Raw genomic sequence first — 14,455 nt, 5'->3', positions numbered from 1 at the left:
GTATATTCTAATTATATTTGCGCTATGAGCGCGAAGCAAGAAGATCAAAGAATCGGTAAGGTATAAATCGCAATTGGCATTATTACGTACATAAGCTCTTTTCTAGAAACCTCGGAGATGTGACGTCACGAAGTGGTGATGACGCAACAGAAGAACCCACTTCGTAAGTTCATTGTTCATCGCTAACCTGTGTTGCTTTAAATGGAATTTTAACATTAGAATTTCCAGAACCTGGTATGTGACGTCACAGTGGATAAAGCAGACCATAGCGGGAACATGGATTGAAGGTAATTATGACGTAATAGTATATAGAATAGTACGAAAAAATGGAATACCTTTGTATTCTATTTTCTCATCCCATTTGGTAGGAAACCAGGAACACAAAGAATTATAAAACCGTATGCTTAAGACTTACATGGACCGTTTAAAACACGATTAACCTACTTGGATGTTCTGTACTAAACGTGTCCCATGTTGCCCCACGGTACTATACAAACTAATATTTAACTTATTGTTACAGAAAAGTCAGCGATAAAGCTGCCAAAGAAAAGCGCAAGGTATTGTATATTATCATTTTTTATGATTTAGTAATTAATTACAACTTTAAAAATAGATTTTATTGTGGAATAAACGAATATAAACTTGAGAAATTGGTGAATTTTCTGCCTGTGACGTAACTATTACGTACAACTAACACAATTGTTATATCTTTACAGACAAAGACGCCATTAAAGAAAACACGGTTTGAGGTTTGAGTATTATAAGTATGAGTTGTGTGTTGTATGTGTGTCTTGTCTGCGCTGCTGTATTCTTATTCTGCTGGACGTAATGTTGCCAGCTATTTTTAGTCAGTCACTGCTATAGTGCATTTTGCATGTCTATGAAATATATGCAATGAAACTATGGCGAACATCTTGCTGGATCAGATTTTGTTGTTGTACACTCTATTGGGTACTTCGTCTACAAAGGTCGAACCCTTCAGCGATTCTGTATTGTCCTGATTGCTTGGTGAGAACGGTATGTTGGTACACAAATACTCGAGTAATATTAACACGCAGTAAGTATATGCGCATAAATGTGATATTAATCCGTTTAATATAATGTAACGTAAACTTCCCCACGTGACTAACTTTATATTAAAACGTCATGTAGCGTGATTGGGACGATGGCCACGTCACAATTACGCTACGACGTCGATAAGGTGGGTCAGAGCATTGTCATAACCCTGCGTTCGGTGCGGTTACGTCAGTTTTGATTGAGTTAAGTCACGGTCAGGTTGTTGCGTAGACGTCGCCGCCAGTGATGCTACGCTAGGTGTTTAGGTCATTACCGGTACAGTGATGCTACCGGCGCAGTGATGCTACGCTCGATATTAGGTCACTGTCAATGCGGTTCGTAACAACCTGGTGCAGTTTCGTAACGGTCGATGCGGTGCGTAACATCCGGTCGTTATTATATTGTGTGAAGATGCGACGAGAGTATCGCGGTACCAACATGGCGACTTACCTTTTGATTGGGACATGCGGAGCTGTTGTTGGCTTCGACTCCTTGTGGTCGGACATTCAATATGGTGTACACTGCAGATGATTATTCTTTAGGATTTGAACCATATTTTATTTGTAGATGTTTCAATGATTATGTCCGCGTTAATTACTTTTTCATCGCGTCCCCTTTTTGTATGATTGAGCTGTTGTGTTTGTTGCATGTTTGGCACATGTATGTCGCTGCACTCGTTGTACTATTTTTGTCTTTTTTTTGGTGTGTTCCTTACTATTTTTGTCTGACGGTTAGTTTAACCTTGCTTGGGTAAGGTCTATCCAGCAAAGGGTTTCTCACCAGAGTAGAAACCCACTACCAATGGCTGGGGGCTTGTCGTGCCGTAGTGGCTTTCCACCAACGCCAGCCACATAAAATATGAAGGTATTTTAATCCTGTTTCTATTTTTCAGAAGCTTCTTCAACAAAAGTTATCACGTTAAAATATTTTTTTTGTGTTCTTACTTTGTACTGTTGGAAAATAAAATATTAACATGACTTAGTTTCTGTTTCATGGCTTGGTGGTAGGATGTCTGAAACTAGATGCGTCATGGATAAGTGACGTCAAACTTGATACGTCATGGAAGAGTGACGTCAAAAACTTGATATGTCATTTAATTAGCGATAGTTCAATTAGTTAATCATGCGTGACCAGACTCTGGTAGGCGTTTAATCATAGAAATCTTATACAAAGACTACTAGTGGTATGTTTCATTGTCACGTCAACGTCAAGGCAATTGGGCAAAATACTCCGGGTGTGTAGGGATACCCGGAGCCATAGAAATACCGAGTAGTCCAACCCATTGTTACGTAAATGCAAATTGAACGCCGTCTTGTTTCCAAAATAACACACGGTGGATCTTGGAAATGCATGTTTTTCGGTAATTTAAAGGAAAACTTGAACTTAAAAATAAATTTGAAGGTTGGGAAGTCCAAAAAACATGCGTAATTTGTTTTCTGTATCGAAAAAAGTCAAAAACGAGATTTAGAAGCGGTGAATTTGTGACATTTTAGTCATTTAATATGGGTAATTTAATAAACTTTTCGCAAAAAATGTTTGATAAGGTAAACATAAGCTATTTTGGGCTTTCTCACAAAAGGAAATCGCAAACAAAACCTAACAAGTTTGTTTAAATTCATTGCGAAAGTCATAGCTTTTGCTCGATTTTGGAAAAAGGTGGCGGCAGTTGGACTACTCGGTGTTTCTACGACTCTGGGTATAGCCGAAGCATGGCGGGAGAAGATGGGACACCTTTAGCACAGAATATCTAAATATCCTGAGCGTGTTTTAAACATTTAACAACGGTATATTAAAGTCGTGAGGATACGGTTGTATAATTCTTTGAATGATCTTTGTTTACTACGTAATGGAACCAGAAAATAGAGTGAATAGGTGTCCTATTCTTCCCAACCCCGTCATATGTGTACATGCATACATGGTATTTATAAAGTATTCAGCTCAGAGCATTGACTTTGGCGACTGTTTTGATTACTTTTATCTGATGCCACCAACATAAATTCAGACACTCTATTCACATATCAATATACCACGTTGATTCCACGCCTATTGTTTACAAAAGATGCTTAAAAATGTACCTTCGTCTTTATCATTCACCTTAATATAAAACGTGCTCTTTCATTAGAGCTTAACTCTCTTGTTTTTTTAAATAATGAAAAAAAATAGCGACTGCCCTTGCTTTGCCACGCGAAGATGGAACAGTTAGATTTATTAATCGAAATATTTTGTGTAAATATCCTTACCACGGACTGTGATAGTGAATTTAAATCTCAAATATTTCAAATTTCTTTGATTCAAATAATGTTTCTATGAAACTAACCACTCGTGTCTGTACGATTGTTACGTAGCCTTCCCCATTGTTGGGTATTGTGATGTCACACAGCTGTGTCCGGTTGATTGTTTTTCGCGGAACTTAACAATTGGCCAATAATTAACAGTTAGAAAGCCATTTTTAGCGAGTTTTTAATGAAATTTCGACTCAGATTTTGTTTATTTTGCCTAGAAAGATATTTGTCTACACGTTTACGTCACGATGATTGTTTTTTTACAAATGAAAGTTTTGAAATGAGACAGAATGTGTGTAACTTGTAAACTAAATTTATTCTTTGATTTAAATATTAAACTTATATATATTAAATTTTAGAAACTTTTGTGAATTAATATTAAAGTCTACCTGCTTTTAAATTAGGTTTGTTTTTAACTTACTTATTAGTATCAATGCATCATGGCCTGATGTAGCACTAGTACTGTTGGGATGTAACTGGCATCTCGGTACAACATTAGTTGGATTTGGTTTTCATTTGTTGAATATTTAGTTGCACCTGGTGCATTCTGTTACGATGCAACGAGAATCGTCCAACAATATGAGGGTAATCCTTTAGCTGGTGGCCACCTGAAATTTTGGTTTCAAAATGTTCCTTAGTGAGCGAAATCGAGCTGCGTCACCGTATTTTCCACACCAGTCGTCATGGATTAAACCAAGGTTGGATTATTACGTCATATAATGCGTTTTGTTACATTTGATTTCTACGTTAAAACAGTGGGAAAAAACAAGGTTATAACGTCCGGTAACTTATGTAATATACCACTATTGTGACGTAACAGACCGCGATTGTGACGTAATAAATCGTTAACCTTACGCAAATCAGACGAATTACGGTGACGAAGCATGTTTTCGCGCACTTTCAAAGTTAATTTTCGACACGAACGCCCGAGTTTTTAAAAAAAAAAATTATACAGTGGGTATCACCAGCTAAAGGATTACCCAATATGAGTGCCGGATTGTAAAAGTTTATAACTTAAATATAACTTATATAAATGTTTAAATAATTCATCCCTTTACAGGTTTTTATTAATTTTTCACCCTAATCACAAACTATCTTTAATTTAACTAAAACCTCCAAATGGAATGGATAAAAACCTGATAAAAGTTGCGAACCGAAACTTCAACTCGAACCACAATAATGTGGGTGGACGTGCCGCGTCGAGCCCGACAGATATGAACGGGGCAGCGAGAATATTCACCAACAGTGTCGACAATGGTGCCATTGATGATGTCACAGAACTCACACATTTACGACCACGAGGGGGCGGTAGCAATCAGTCGTACATGAGCGAACGCGCACCACCGGATGATGTCGTGTTCCTGGAGCGTGAAATCCTACCAACAGACACGTTACAGTCGTTTGCATTGTTGTATGGATGCACTGTAAGTTATATATCCCAAAAATTCTGTGGTTTAACTTTGTAATCACTCTAAACATGCGTTGTAGTCAAGAATGTGCCAAAGTTGTAAAAGCTGGGGTTCCTCAAGCTCTAACGTAAATCACGACACAAGAGTTTGATATTTTTGTGGTTTAAGTTTTATACTCACTTTAAAGTGTAGAGGTAGACCAGTGCCGTGGTTTAGGTGCTTGCATTGTGGCTTAAGAAAACCAGGTTTATTGGTCCATATTTTGTAACCGATATAAACCAATATTCATCCTTTAGCAAGACACCTAACAGACATTGCCCCACCCTAGTGGTGACTAACGGGTTGTAGCACTCTGCGTGTCCGGGGAAAACGCAAACTCTGGTTAAACTTAAACTTCGCAATATTACTTCTAATTCATTCAAGCATTGGTCACTCTAAGTTGCAAAATAGCTCAAAATTAACTTAAATGCATTCTACTTGATACCTGCCAAAGGATAATCATTAATCAATTCCCCAATTTTTGTAAAACGTTTAATGTATTGCACCTAACAATCATCCAACAATATTCCATCAGAGCGAGATTCACGTAACATGTTACGGTTACCTATGAATAAACTAACAAATTTATGCTTTTCAGTTAAACGACATCAAACGTGCGAACAACCTTATTCGGGAACAAGATTTCTACGCTCTGCGTCACTTAAAGATCCCCGTGAAACGTCACGGTTTGTTAACCGAGATTGAAGAAGAAACGAAGCGACGCCCTGTCACCACATCCATTAGAGGGAGCCAGAGTGACGATGTTTATACGAACGAGAACCAAGAAATTGAGTCCTCCGAAAGCTCGGAGAATATTTCGTTGCTAACCAGCTCGACCAATCACAACCCAGCAACCACGCGCAACGAGGCGAATAAATTTCTTAAAAAACTTGACAAAGAAATTCGAAAAACTGTTCGAAGCAGCGACGCCTTGGGTGAAAGGAACGAGGTGTTAGAAGAAGTTGTTTCGTCGCTGGGTTCGATTGGGTATCGACCTCTACCCCCACCTGGTGGTAAGGATGATTGTAACGGGGCTGATTGGGGGGTAAAGTGGTGGGTACTACTGCTCGGGTTTCTCGCAATTTTCTTTCTTTTTATGATTCTCGGTGGGTACGAGTATTATCACATGACCAACATAGAAATCCCAACAACTCCATCCGGTAGATAGTTCCACATGGTGGCGATGTAGAGGGATTTTTTCAACTTGTTCTATTTCTATGTTTAAAGAAAGTATATTCAGTTTTTACGTCAGAAACCAACATTGGTGCCAACGATATATTTATAGATAATTTTAAGAATTTCGACTAAAATAAGTGTGAAAGAGATTTTCTAGCAATTGTGTATTTAGTAAGCTTAAACGGCTGACAGTTTAAATTAAACACAAACTGTGAATCCTTTAAGATAAAAGAAGAAACAATTGTCAGAAAACCCCTTTCACACTAAATATTCAATAAAAATGTCAAATTTTTCCTCAAATTAGTAAAAATAACAGTAATTATGATGTCACAAAACTGCCATATTTTTAGCATTTGTTGATTCACCCTCACCAGTGTTTGTTATAACACTCGTGGTTTGTTTGGAGACAATGCTTCATTGTGATTAAACAATACAAATCACATTCTAGAGAAATTTAAACGGGTTAATGAATTTTTATCTGAAAATGTTAAAATTGTGCAATATTTATAAAAAGACATCAAATTATAAAACGGGTATTTTGTCAACGCCATAAACGTTGTTGTTGTTGTATATTTTGTTTGGGAAATGTTATAGAGTTTAATATTCAAGATCACGGGATTCCGAACTTTTTATTGCCACGCTTTTACTTTTTTTTTCATGCACATTTGTCTTAAACCATGAATTTACTTTTCTGTTGATATTTTTATTTATTGCGGAGTTTTCTGCAGATTCAGAAATGTTAATATATATCATGGTTCGTGTTCACTATTTAGAAAACCTTCACCGTTTTTAAGTTTCGCAACTTGAGTGATTAACACCTGATCCCAACGTTAAATTTACCTTTGAAATAGTTTGCAAAGTAACTTCTGCATGAATACATATATAGCAATAATTGATTTCTGAAATTATTGCTATATATGTATTCAGATGCATTCTATGATAAATATTTTGCCCTCAATGTTATCTCTATGTTAAATAGAAACAAATATTCCTACAATGATTTTATCGGCTTTAGTAGATTGTGGTGTAAAAGTGGCAAGGTTGTGCAATAAATGAAAGATATTCGATTATTGTAGAATGTGTTCTATATAGGTGAGCTCCTACAACGACACAGTGTGGGACCTTGGGTTTAACTCTGTTACCCCAACATTCAAGTTGCTGCCACCTAATGGTGGCCACTTGCACTGGCGTAAAGTTACGGGGTCGCCTGGCAACACTTTGATTTGCCGAGTAATTTCCTTTAACTGAATTTTCCACATTCATGCCCAACTTACAACGCTACTATATAACAACTTTTGAAGATTAATGATGCAACAATATTCATTGTTTCACCACAATGGTTACAACATGAGCATTATGACACGGGTACCTTGAATGTTGTCACAGTCACTACTTGAGTACCTCTTATAATGTTTTTATTTTCACAGCACCATTTTGAAAGTTGGAGGGGGTTGGTTCAAGGCTCAACATAGGTAGTTCGTATTGCAACTACAGTTCTGTGTGTATATTAAAACCGGGAGATCCCAGGTTCAAATCTCACTGTGGTAGCTACAGTGTTTTATGTTTACAGATCTCCTTACAGGCATCTAAGCCTGTTTTTGTACAAACACTCAACGTATGGAGTAGAGATTGAATGATAAATCTAACCCTACGTAAAAAACGTGTATTCGAAGTTCATCTTTTTTTCCATTATAACTGTATTGCAATTAACAACTAACAGTGAGCAAAACATAAACTTATTTATCTCTTTAAATGAGATAACTCTGTCTTCAAAACTAAGATAACGAAGTTTTTACGACAAAACATAATATGGAAAAATAATGAAGAGTTAAATAAGTTTATACTATTACCGCATTCTGTTGATAAAACATCATTGTGTGCATTTTGTAATTAAAATAAATGATCTTACCCATAAGGTTATAAAAATATTAATTGTTTGAAACTTTTTCTATTCCTTCATGGTACACAACAGACCCCTCTTATTGTGGAGCCCCAAAGTAACCGAAAATATAAACGCCTGCCGAAATCACTAAAACGAGCAGAACTTGTAAAAGTCTCTTTGCTCTCTTGTCCTGTTCGATGCTCGTAATTTTACGAAGTTTTTCACGGTTGTTGCCTTCTTCTTCTGGCTGCTGGGTGGCGCTATAACCACAAAACCAGTCGTATCCTCGCTTGCATAACGTTTTTTTCTCTGTGATGTCATAATAATTATTATTGTTTAGATTTCACACATTTTCCAGTTTCTTCTTCCTAAACCCCTGTAACACCTGAAAAACCAACCCCCGTATTCCAGCTTTTCTCATATTCCTAATTACATTACAATCAAACTCCTCAAAGCCCAAAATATTTTTAAACCAAAAAAAATTAAGATCACTTGTTTAACTCTACATACATTTACCCATATTCTCTTTCAGGCCAAATACTCCTAAACCTTTTAATTTGTATTCAATTAAATTACGCCATATCATATTAACCTTTTGTACCCTCAACAACACCCCCCCCCCCAACAACACCCCTCCCCCCAACCCACCCTGATTAGCTTCCAACTCTGCTTTTTCATCCAGTGGTTTCATCGCGATCTCCTCCTCTAAATTATCCGTACGAGGCTCCGATAAAAATCTTGACCACCAGGTGGACCGCTTGAGCTAAATAATATTATTTCTATGTTAATGTCAGTTTTATTTAAAATATACAATCAGAAAGTAGGAAATTTTTAAAGTCAAAGTTCAAACGTTGTTTTACAAAAACTCCCACTTTTTGCCACTTTGTTGCAAACTTTTCAAAACTTCAGACCAAATATTACAGATTTGATACCATGTCACCCAAGATTCATCAAACAATCAAAGTTGCGACGCCCACTACTTACCAATCTGCTTGGAGGTTTCTTGGTGCACAAACTGACAACCACAGCCACAATAATGGTGGTGAAGAATATGATTATTGCGTAATACATGAAGTTGATCTTCGTGATGAAGTCATGATACCACTGAGGTCTGGGGGATAGAAATATTATAAAACTCGACAAAAATATAAAGTGGTACTGCAAAGCTACGCATTTCGTTAATGTAAAAATTTTGTTGTAAACATTTCTTCAGGGTAAATGCGACTCAACTGTTGTGGGACTCAAGCAGGCTGTCGTTGCCTCGCCACACAAGAATAAACAATTTACATTCATTAATATTACGTAACACCCAGCGACGCATAAACACCATCACCGGTATTTGAACCCCGTACCTCGTGTCTGGTACCAAACAGTTTCCGGCTTGACTTTGGAAAGAGAACACGATAATCATTCGAACGATGCCGACCACGAACCCGGCCATTAAACCCCAGAAAGCTCCCTGGGTGAATACAATGTTGTTATATATGGGTGAGGTCCTACAGTGAGGCATGCCATGGGACCTGGGATTTAGATCAGAGCTACAACCCATTAGTGATCACTGTGAGTTAATGCTCGTTAAGTGTGCGCAGGAACATATATCAGTATCAGTCATCAAATGTGGTGCTTATGTTGTTGTGTGGTACTTAAACAGATCAAGAGGAACAAATGGTGCGGATTGTTTGAGACCCCCTGATTTAAATACATGATAGATAATGCATATTTTCTCCAAGGTGACAAACACATGGTTTTCATTCCCATGTTAGTTTATCATTTCCAACACACATATTAGTTACTTCACCTTTTCATTACAGCGCTTCCAGAAAACGCCAAGTAGGAATATTGCAGCAATGGGCGGGGAGAGGTAACCGCTGATCTCCTGGATCGTAAGGAATAGTTGGCCATCTTGAAGCAGAAGCATAACGGGGACCTAAGGTCGGTTTTGATGTTTATAATTGAAAGAATGTAATGTATTTATCTTTGCGGGCAACGACAGTGGTTATAACATGGGTGTTCTGTTTCATACACCTCGTGCCCGTTTACAAGTTACCACGTATGTAACTTATTTATCCTGGCATGGCGGGGCAACGACAGTGGTTATACCACGGGTGTTTTGTTTCATACACCTCGTGCCCGTTTACAAGTTACCACGTATGTAACTTATTTATCCTGGCATGGCGGGGCAACGACAGTTGTTAAAACACGAGTGTTCTGTTTCATATACCTCGTGCCCGCTTACAAGTTACCACAGATGTAACTTATTTATCTTCGCATGGTGAGGCAATGACAGTTGTTATAACATGAGTGTTCTGTTTTATACACCTCGTGCCCGCTTACTAGTTACCACGTATGTAACTTATTTATCCTGGCATGGCGGGGCAACGACAGTTGTTAAAACACGAGTGTTCTGTTTCATATACCTCGTGCCCGCTTACAAGTTACCACGTATGTAACTTATTTATCCTGGCATGGCGGGGCAACGACAGTTGTTAAAACACGGATGTTCTGTTTCATACACTTCGTGCCCACTTACAAGTTACCACGTATGTAACTTATTTATCCTGGCATGGCGGGGCAACGACAGTCGTTATAACACGGGTTTTCTGTTTCATACACCTCATGCCCGCTTACAAGTTACCACGTATGTAACTTATTTATCCTCGCATGGCGGGGCAACGATAGTCGTTATAACACGGGTGTTCTGTTTCATACACCTCGTGCTCGCTTACGAATTACCACGTATGTAACTTATTTATCCTCGCATAGCGGGGCAACGACAGTCGTTATAACACGGGTTTTCTGTTTCATACACCTCATGCCCGCTTACAAGTTACCACGTATGTAACTTATTTATCCTCGCATGGCGGGGCAACGACAGTCGTTATAACACGGGTGTTCTGTTTCATACACCTCGTGCTCGCTTACAAGTTACCACGTATGTAACTTATTTATCCTCGCATGGCGGGGCAACGACAGTCGTTATAACACGGGTGTTCTGTTTCATACACCTCGTGCTCGCTTACGAATTACCCTGTATGTAACTTATTTATCCTCGCATAGCGGGGCAACGACAGTCGTTATAACACGGGTTTTCTGTTTCATACACCTCATGCCCGCTTACAAGTTACCACGTATGTAACTTATTTATCCTCGCATGGCGGGGCAATGACAGTCGTTATAACACGGGTGTTCTGTTTCATACACCTCGTGCCCGCTTACTAATTACCACGAATGTAACTTATTTATCCTCGCATGGCGGGGCAACGACAGTCGTTATAACACGGGTGTTCTGTTGGCATAGATCATAAGTATCTTAGCTGATACATGTTAACCATGATGCTTGTCTAAAGTCCTAACCAACCACTACATAAACACTACCATACACATAGTTGAATTACTCACCCATGCAATACTCAACCCCACCATCACCAGCACCCATAACCTGCCAACCAACATCATTTCACGAACGGAACATTTTGGTCGGATCACTCGTTTCCAAATATCGATTGTGAATATTGTGCTTGAACTATAGAAATAGTATAATGTGTACAGGTATTAGACCCCACTGAAACAGTTTATATGCAGTTCATGCACATTCTATTATATGAAAGTGAGGTCTTCAGTGAGGCACGCCATGGGACCTGAGATTATATTACCCCAACACCCAGGGTGCTACTATCTAGACCCCACTGAGGCAGTTTATAGGCACCTAATAATGGAGATTCTATTTTAAATGGGTGAGGTCTTCAGTGAGGCACACCTGAGACCTGGAATGTAGGTCTATTACCCTAACACCCAGGGTGCTACCATCTAGACCCCACTGAGGCAGTTTATGGACACTCAATAATAAAGATTCTATTTTATATGGGTGAGGTCTTCAGTGAGGCACACCTGAGACCTGGGATGTAGGTCTATTACCCCAACACCCAGGGTGCTACCATCTAGACCCCACTGAGGCAGTTTATGGACACTCAATAATAAAGATTCTATTTTATATGGGTGAGGTCTTCAGTGAGGCACACCTGAGACCTGGGATGTAGGTCTATTACCCTAACATCCAGGGTGCTACCATCTAGACCCCACTGAGGCAGTTTATAGACACTCAATAATAGAGATTCTATTCTATAAGGGTGAGGTTCATCAGTGAGGCACACCTGAGACCTGGGATGTAGGTCTATTACCCCAACACCCAAGGTGCTACCAATTAAACACCACTATAAGGCAAACCTCTTATACATACATTTAATTAATGTAACTTATTTATTCTTGTGTGGTAGCAAAACCACATTATACCACAGGTATTAAACCTCCTACACCACACAATAACAACAACATGATCCACAGTGAAACAATTCCGATACTTTACCTGTTAAATATTGAATCGAGGTCGCTCATTAGCGCAGCGATCATCACAGCCATCATTAACCCTCGCGCGCCTGTGGATGTTAAGGTTGGTGTTGGTTGTAATATTACAGTGTTGCGTTACAAGCCACCCGTGTATATCACTACTATGGATAACATTGAATAAATGCAACTTATTTATCCTCGCAATATTGTTTTATTGATTATAATGTCACCCATGTTTTGTGGGGAAAGATGGTACACGTTTTCAATTTCATTTTCTTTTCTCTTTTTACATTTTGTAATAAACAAAGAATATTTACAGAAATACACACCTGCATCCTTACCACTCGAAAACTGTTAATTGTTCAAAACACGATCAGGAAATATGGGATTTAGGTTCTAATACTATTCCATCTTACCCCAAACTACTATTATTATAAGCATTATAATAATATTCCCTTTTTCCCTTGATGGTGGAGTTATAACGACTGTCATTCTCTCATATTATGACACATATTTCCTCAGTGTTCCCAGTTGATTTTTACACAAAATACCTGTTGGCATCACTCCCAGCACCAACCGAGGGAACGCAATGTTTGAACACCCCGTGGAACTTTGACAGATCGCGTAACAAACCTCTGGATCAACGCAAGCCACTTCATCTGTGTCATAATAAAAGGTATTATGATGTCATATGTTAGTGAGAAATTGTAACAGCTAGAAAGAAAATTGTTTAAGAAGTACAAGCAGACCACATAAGTGGGTCAAGTCACATAGGTGGGCCATTAGTTGGCTAATGGGACAAGTCTGACTTGAATCCCAAGTGCTCGTAAAATACCTCACCCTTATAAAAATAGAAATAAAGTAGATTTCTAATGGCTTTGCTTGTTTTTAAGGTTAATTGGTACAAAGTGTTGAATTAAACAACAGACGTAAATATGTTTGATAAATTTAGGGTATTTCATTATTGAAGCAGGAATGAATGAATGAATGAAGCAGGGGGCCACGGGTGTTGAGTGTCTTGGAAAGGCCACGAACCATGAAAGATTGAGAAATATTTTTACTTGAGTATGGGTTAACTTAATAATTTTGTCATGACAAATTTATTAGAATGAGAATTTTATTAGCTGAATACTTAACCAATGTAACTACCTGTGTATAGAATTCTACTTATGAGACCGGGCATAACCATGATGAAAAGGGGGAGAGTTTTAAGGAACCCTGCGAAAATGGTTGCGCCCTGTGCATGGGAAAGACTCTTGGCAGCCAACGCTCGTTGTACAATCACCTGTTTATGAGGTAAGTTCAAAGGTAAATTGTATGTCACATTTATCCTTGCGTGGCGGGCAACGACAGTCGTTATAACACAGGTGTTCTGTTTGTAATTTTGTGGGTGATTGTTTTTCTGTATGGCTGACAATTTGGACAACCCATTAGTGACCACTTGGTTGGAGCAATTGCCGTTAAGTGTCTTGCCCAAGGACCCAAACGTGCACAATGGTAGCAGCAACGAGTTTTGAACCCTTCTGCATGAAACCAACCACTGAGCCATGGGCAGAACATTATTAATACGCTGATGTGGAGAACACATGTTGATTTTAATGCAAAACCAAGAGAGCAATATTGAGTTTCATCAACATATTTCATCAGATCATTCAAGCAATATTAATTATCACCTGATCTGCACACCAGTACCATATAGACGCTGGTGTTTGTCCAAATATGAATCCAGGCCATGGTACGTTAGGATCAGTTGGTTCGCGTAGCATAACAAAGGAATCGTTCAGTGGGTAACCACATCCTGTATAAGTGACATGAGATGACTTGTATAGGCAGAAACAACAATATGGCGAATCTATTGTAGCCACAGTAAGGAAACCAGATCTGTCTTATTATATATTGCAACTGGCAACTTAACCTTTTAAGGGTATGAGATAAACAACTTTTGTTGGAGTAATGAACCAATTGTGTTTGTGACCTACTGGGGGTAATGGGCTGTAAAGTAACTCCTAAGTTTGTTGTTAAAAGCTGCATAAAACTGTTTTTTTTTTGGTTTACCATTTAAATTGATTCCATGTCACCTACAAGTTAAACACAAAGTTATGTATGTCATAACTTGTAAGCTGGCATGAGGTGTATGAAACAGAACAGGTGAATGAATGGTGAATGTAACTTACTTTATCCCCGCGTGGCCGGAAAACGACAGTCGTTATCACACGGGTTTAGCACCTCGTGCCAGCTTACGAGTTACCATGTATGTTACTCTGTGG

General features: G+C 38.5%; 2 protein-coding genes and 2 long non-coding RNA genes across 5 annotated transcripts in view; 3 read left to right on the top strand and 1 right to left on the bottom strand.

Moving 5' to 3' along the window:
• LOC113475106 lies at positions 1–2,038 on the top strand. Its single transcript, XR_003396851.1, has 4 exons — positions 1–163; positions 229–287; positions 521–557; positions 717–2,038. It is a non-coding gene; the product is annotated as an uncharacterized LOC113475106 (long non-coding RNA).
• A 2,295-nt stretch (positions 2,039–4,333) lies between these two features.
• On the top strand, positions 4,334–7,030 carry LOC100183222 (lysM and putative peptidoglycan-binding domain-containing protein 3). Its single transcript, XM_002125217.2, has 2 exons — positions 4,334–4,762; positions 5,385–7,030. The coding sequence occupies exons 1-2, from the start codon at positions 4,463–4,465 to the stop codon at positions 5,952–5,954; spliced, it is 870 nt and encodes a 289-aa protein (XP_002125253.1). The 5' UTR covers positions 4,334–4,462; the 3' UTR covers positions 5,955–7,030.
• A 561-nt stretch (positions 7,031–7,591) lies between these two features.
• Positions 7,592–14,455, bottom strand: part of LOC100180862 (sodium/myo-inositol cotransporter) — a 14,249-nt gene continuing 7,385 nt past the window's right edge. Inside the window, exons 8-17 of the mRNA XM_009863229.3 lie at positions 13,862–13,986; positions 13,338–13,473; positions 12,740–12,847; positions 12,208–12,277; positions 11,244–11,367; positions 9,643–9,771; positions 9,197–9,303; positions 8,829–8,955; positions 8,493–8,607; positions 7,592–8,153 (exon numbers count right to left, since the gene is read on the bottom strand). Coding sequence (XP_009861531.2) covers positions 7,942–8,153; positions 8,493–8,607; positions 8,829–8,955; positions 9,197–9,303; positions 9,643–9,771; positions 11,244–11,367; positions 12,208–12,277; positions 12,740–12,847; positions 13,338–13,473; positions 13,862–13,986 — 1,253 coding nt within the window. The 3' untranslated portion in view covers positions 7,592–7,941. The remainder of the gene's footprint in view (positions 8,154–8,492; positions 8,608–8,828; positions 8,956–9,196; positions 9,304–9,642; positions 9,772–11,243; positions 11,368–12,207; positions 12,278–12,739; positions 12,848–13,337; positions 13,474–13,861; positions 13,987–14,455) is intronic.
• LOC113475107 overlaps positions 9,654–14,455 on the top strand; it is a 5,677-nt gene continuing 875 nt past the window's right edge. The window contains exons 1-4 of one of the 2 annotated variants that reach the window (XR_003396852.1): positions 9,654–9,776; positions 12,186–12,291; positions 12,711–12,864; positions 13,348–13,484. This is a non-coding gene — a long non-coding RNA (uncharacterized LOC113475107). The remainder of the gene's footprint in view (positions 9,777–12,185; positions 12,292–12,710; positions 12,865–13,347; positions 13,485–14,455) is intronic. The other variant, XR_003396853.1, reaches the window with a different exon arrangement.

This window comes from Ciona intestinalis, unplaced genomic scaffold (genome assembly GCF_000224145.3).
Source record: "Ciona intestinalis unplaced genomic scaffold, KH HT000104.2, whole genome shotgun sequence".
Taxonomy (NCBI): Eukaryota; Metazoa; Chordata; class Ascidiacea; order Phlebobranchia; family Cionidae; genus Ciona; species Ciona intestinalis.
The sequence above is the reverse complement of the archived record's forward strand: the minus strand, read 5'-3'. Positions and strand labels throughout refer to the sequence as shown.

What these genes read in the sequence shown, in the direction of transcription:
- LOC100183222 (XM_002125217.2), top strand. Translation starts at nt 4,463, where the DNA reads ATGGATAAAAACCTGATAAAAGTTGCGAACCGAAACTTCAACTCGAAC. An exon ending in CATTGTTGTATGGATGCACT is followed by an intron (nt 4,763 to 5,384) that starts GTAAGTTATATA and finishes TATGCTTTTCAG; the next exon opens with TTAAACGACATCAAACGTGC.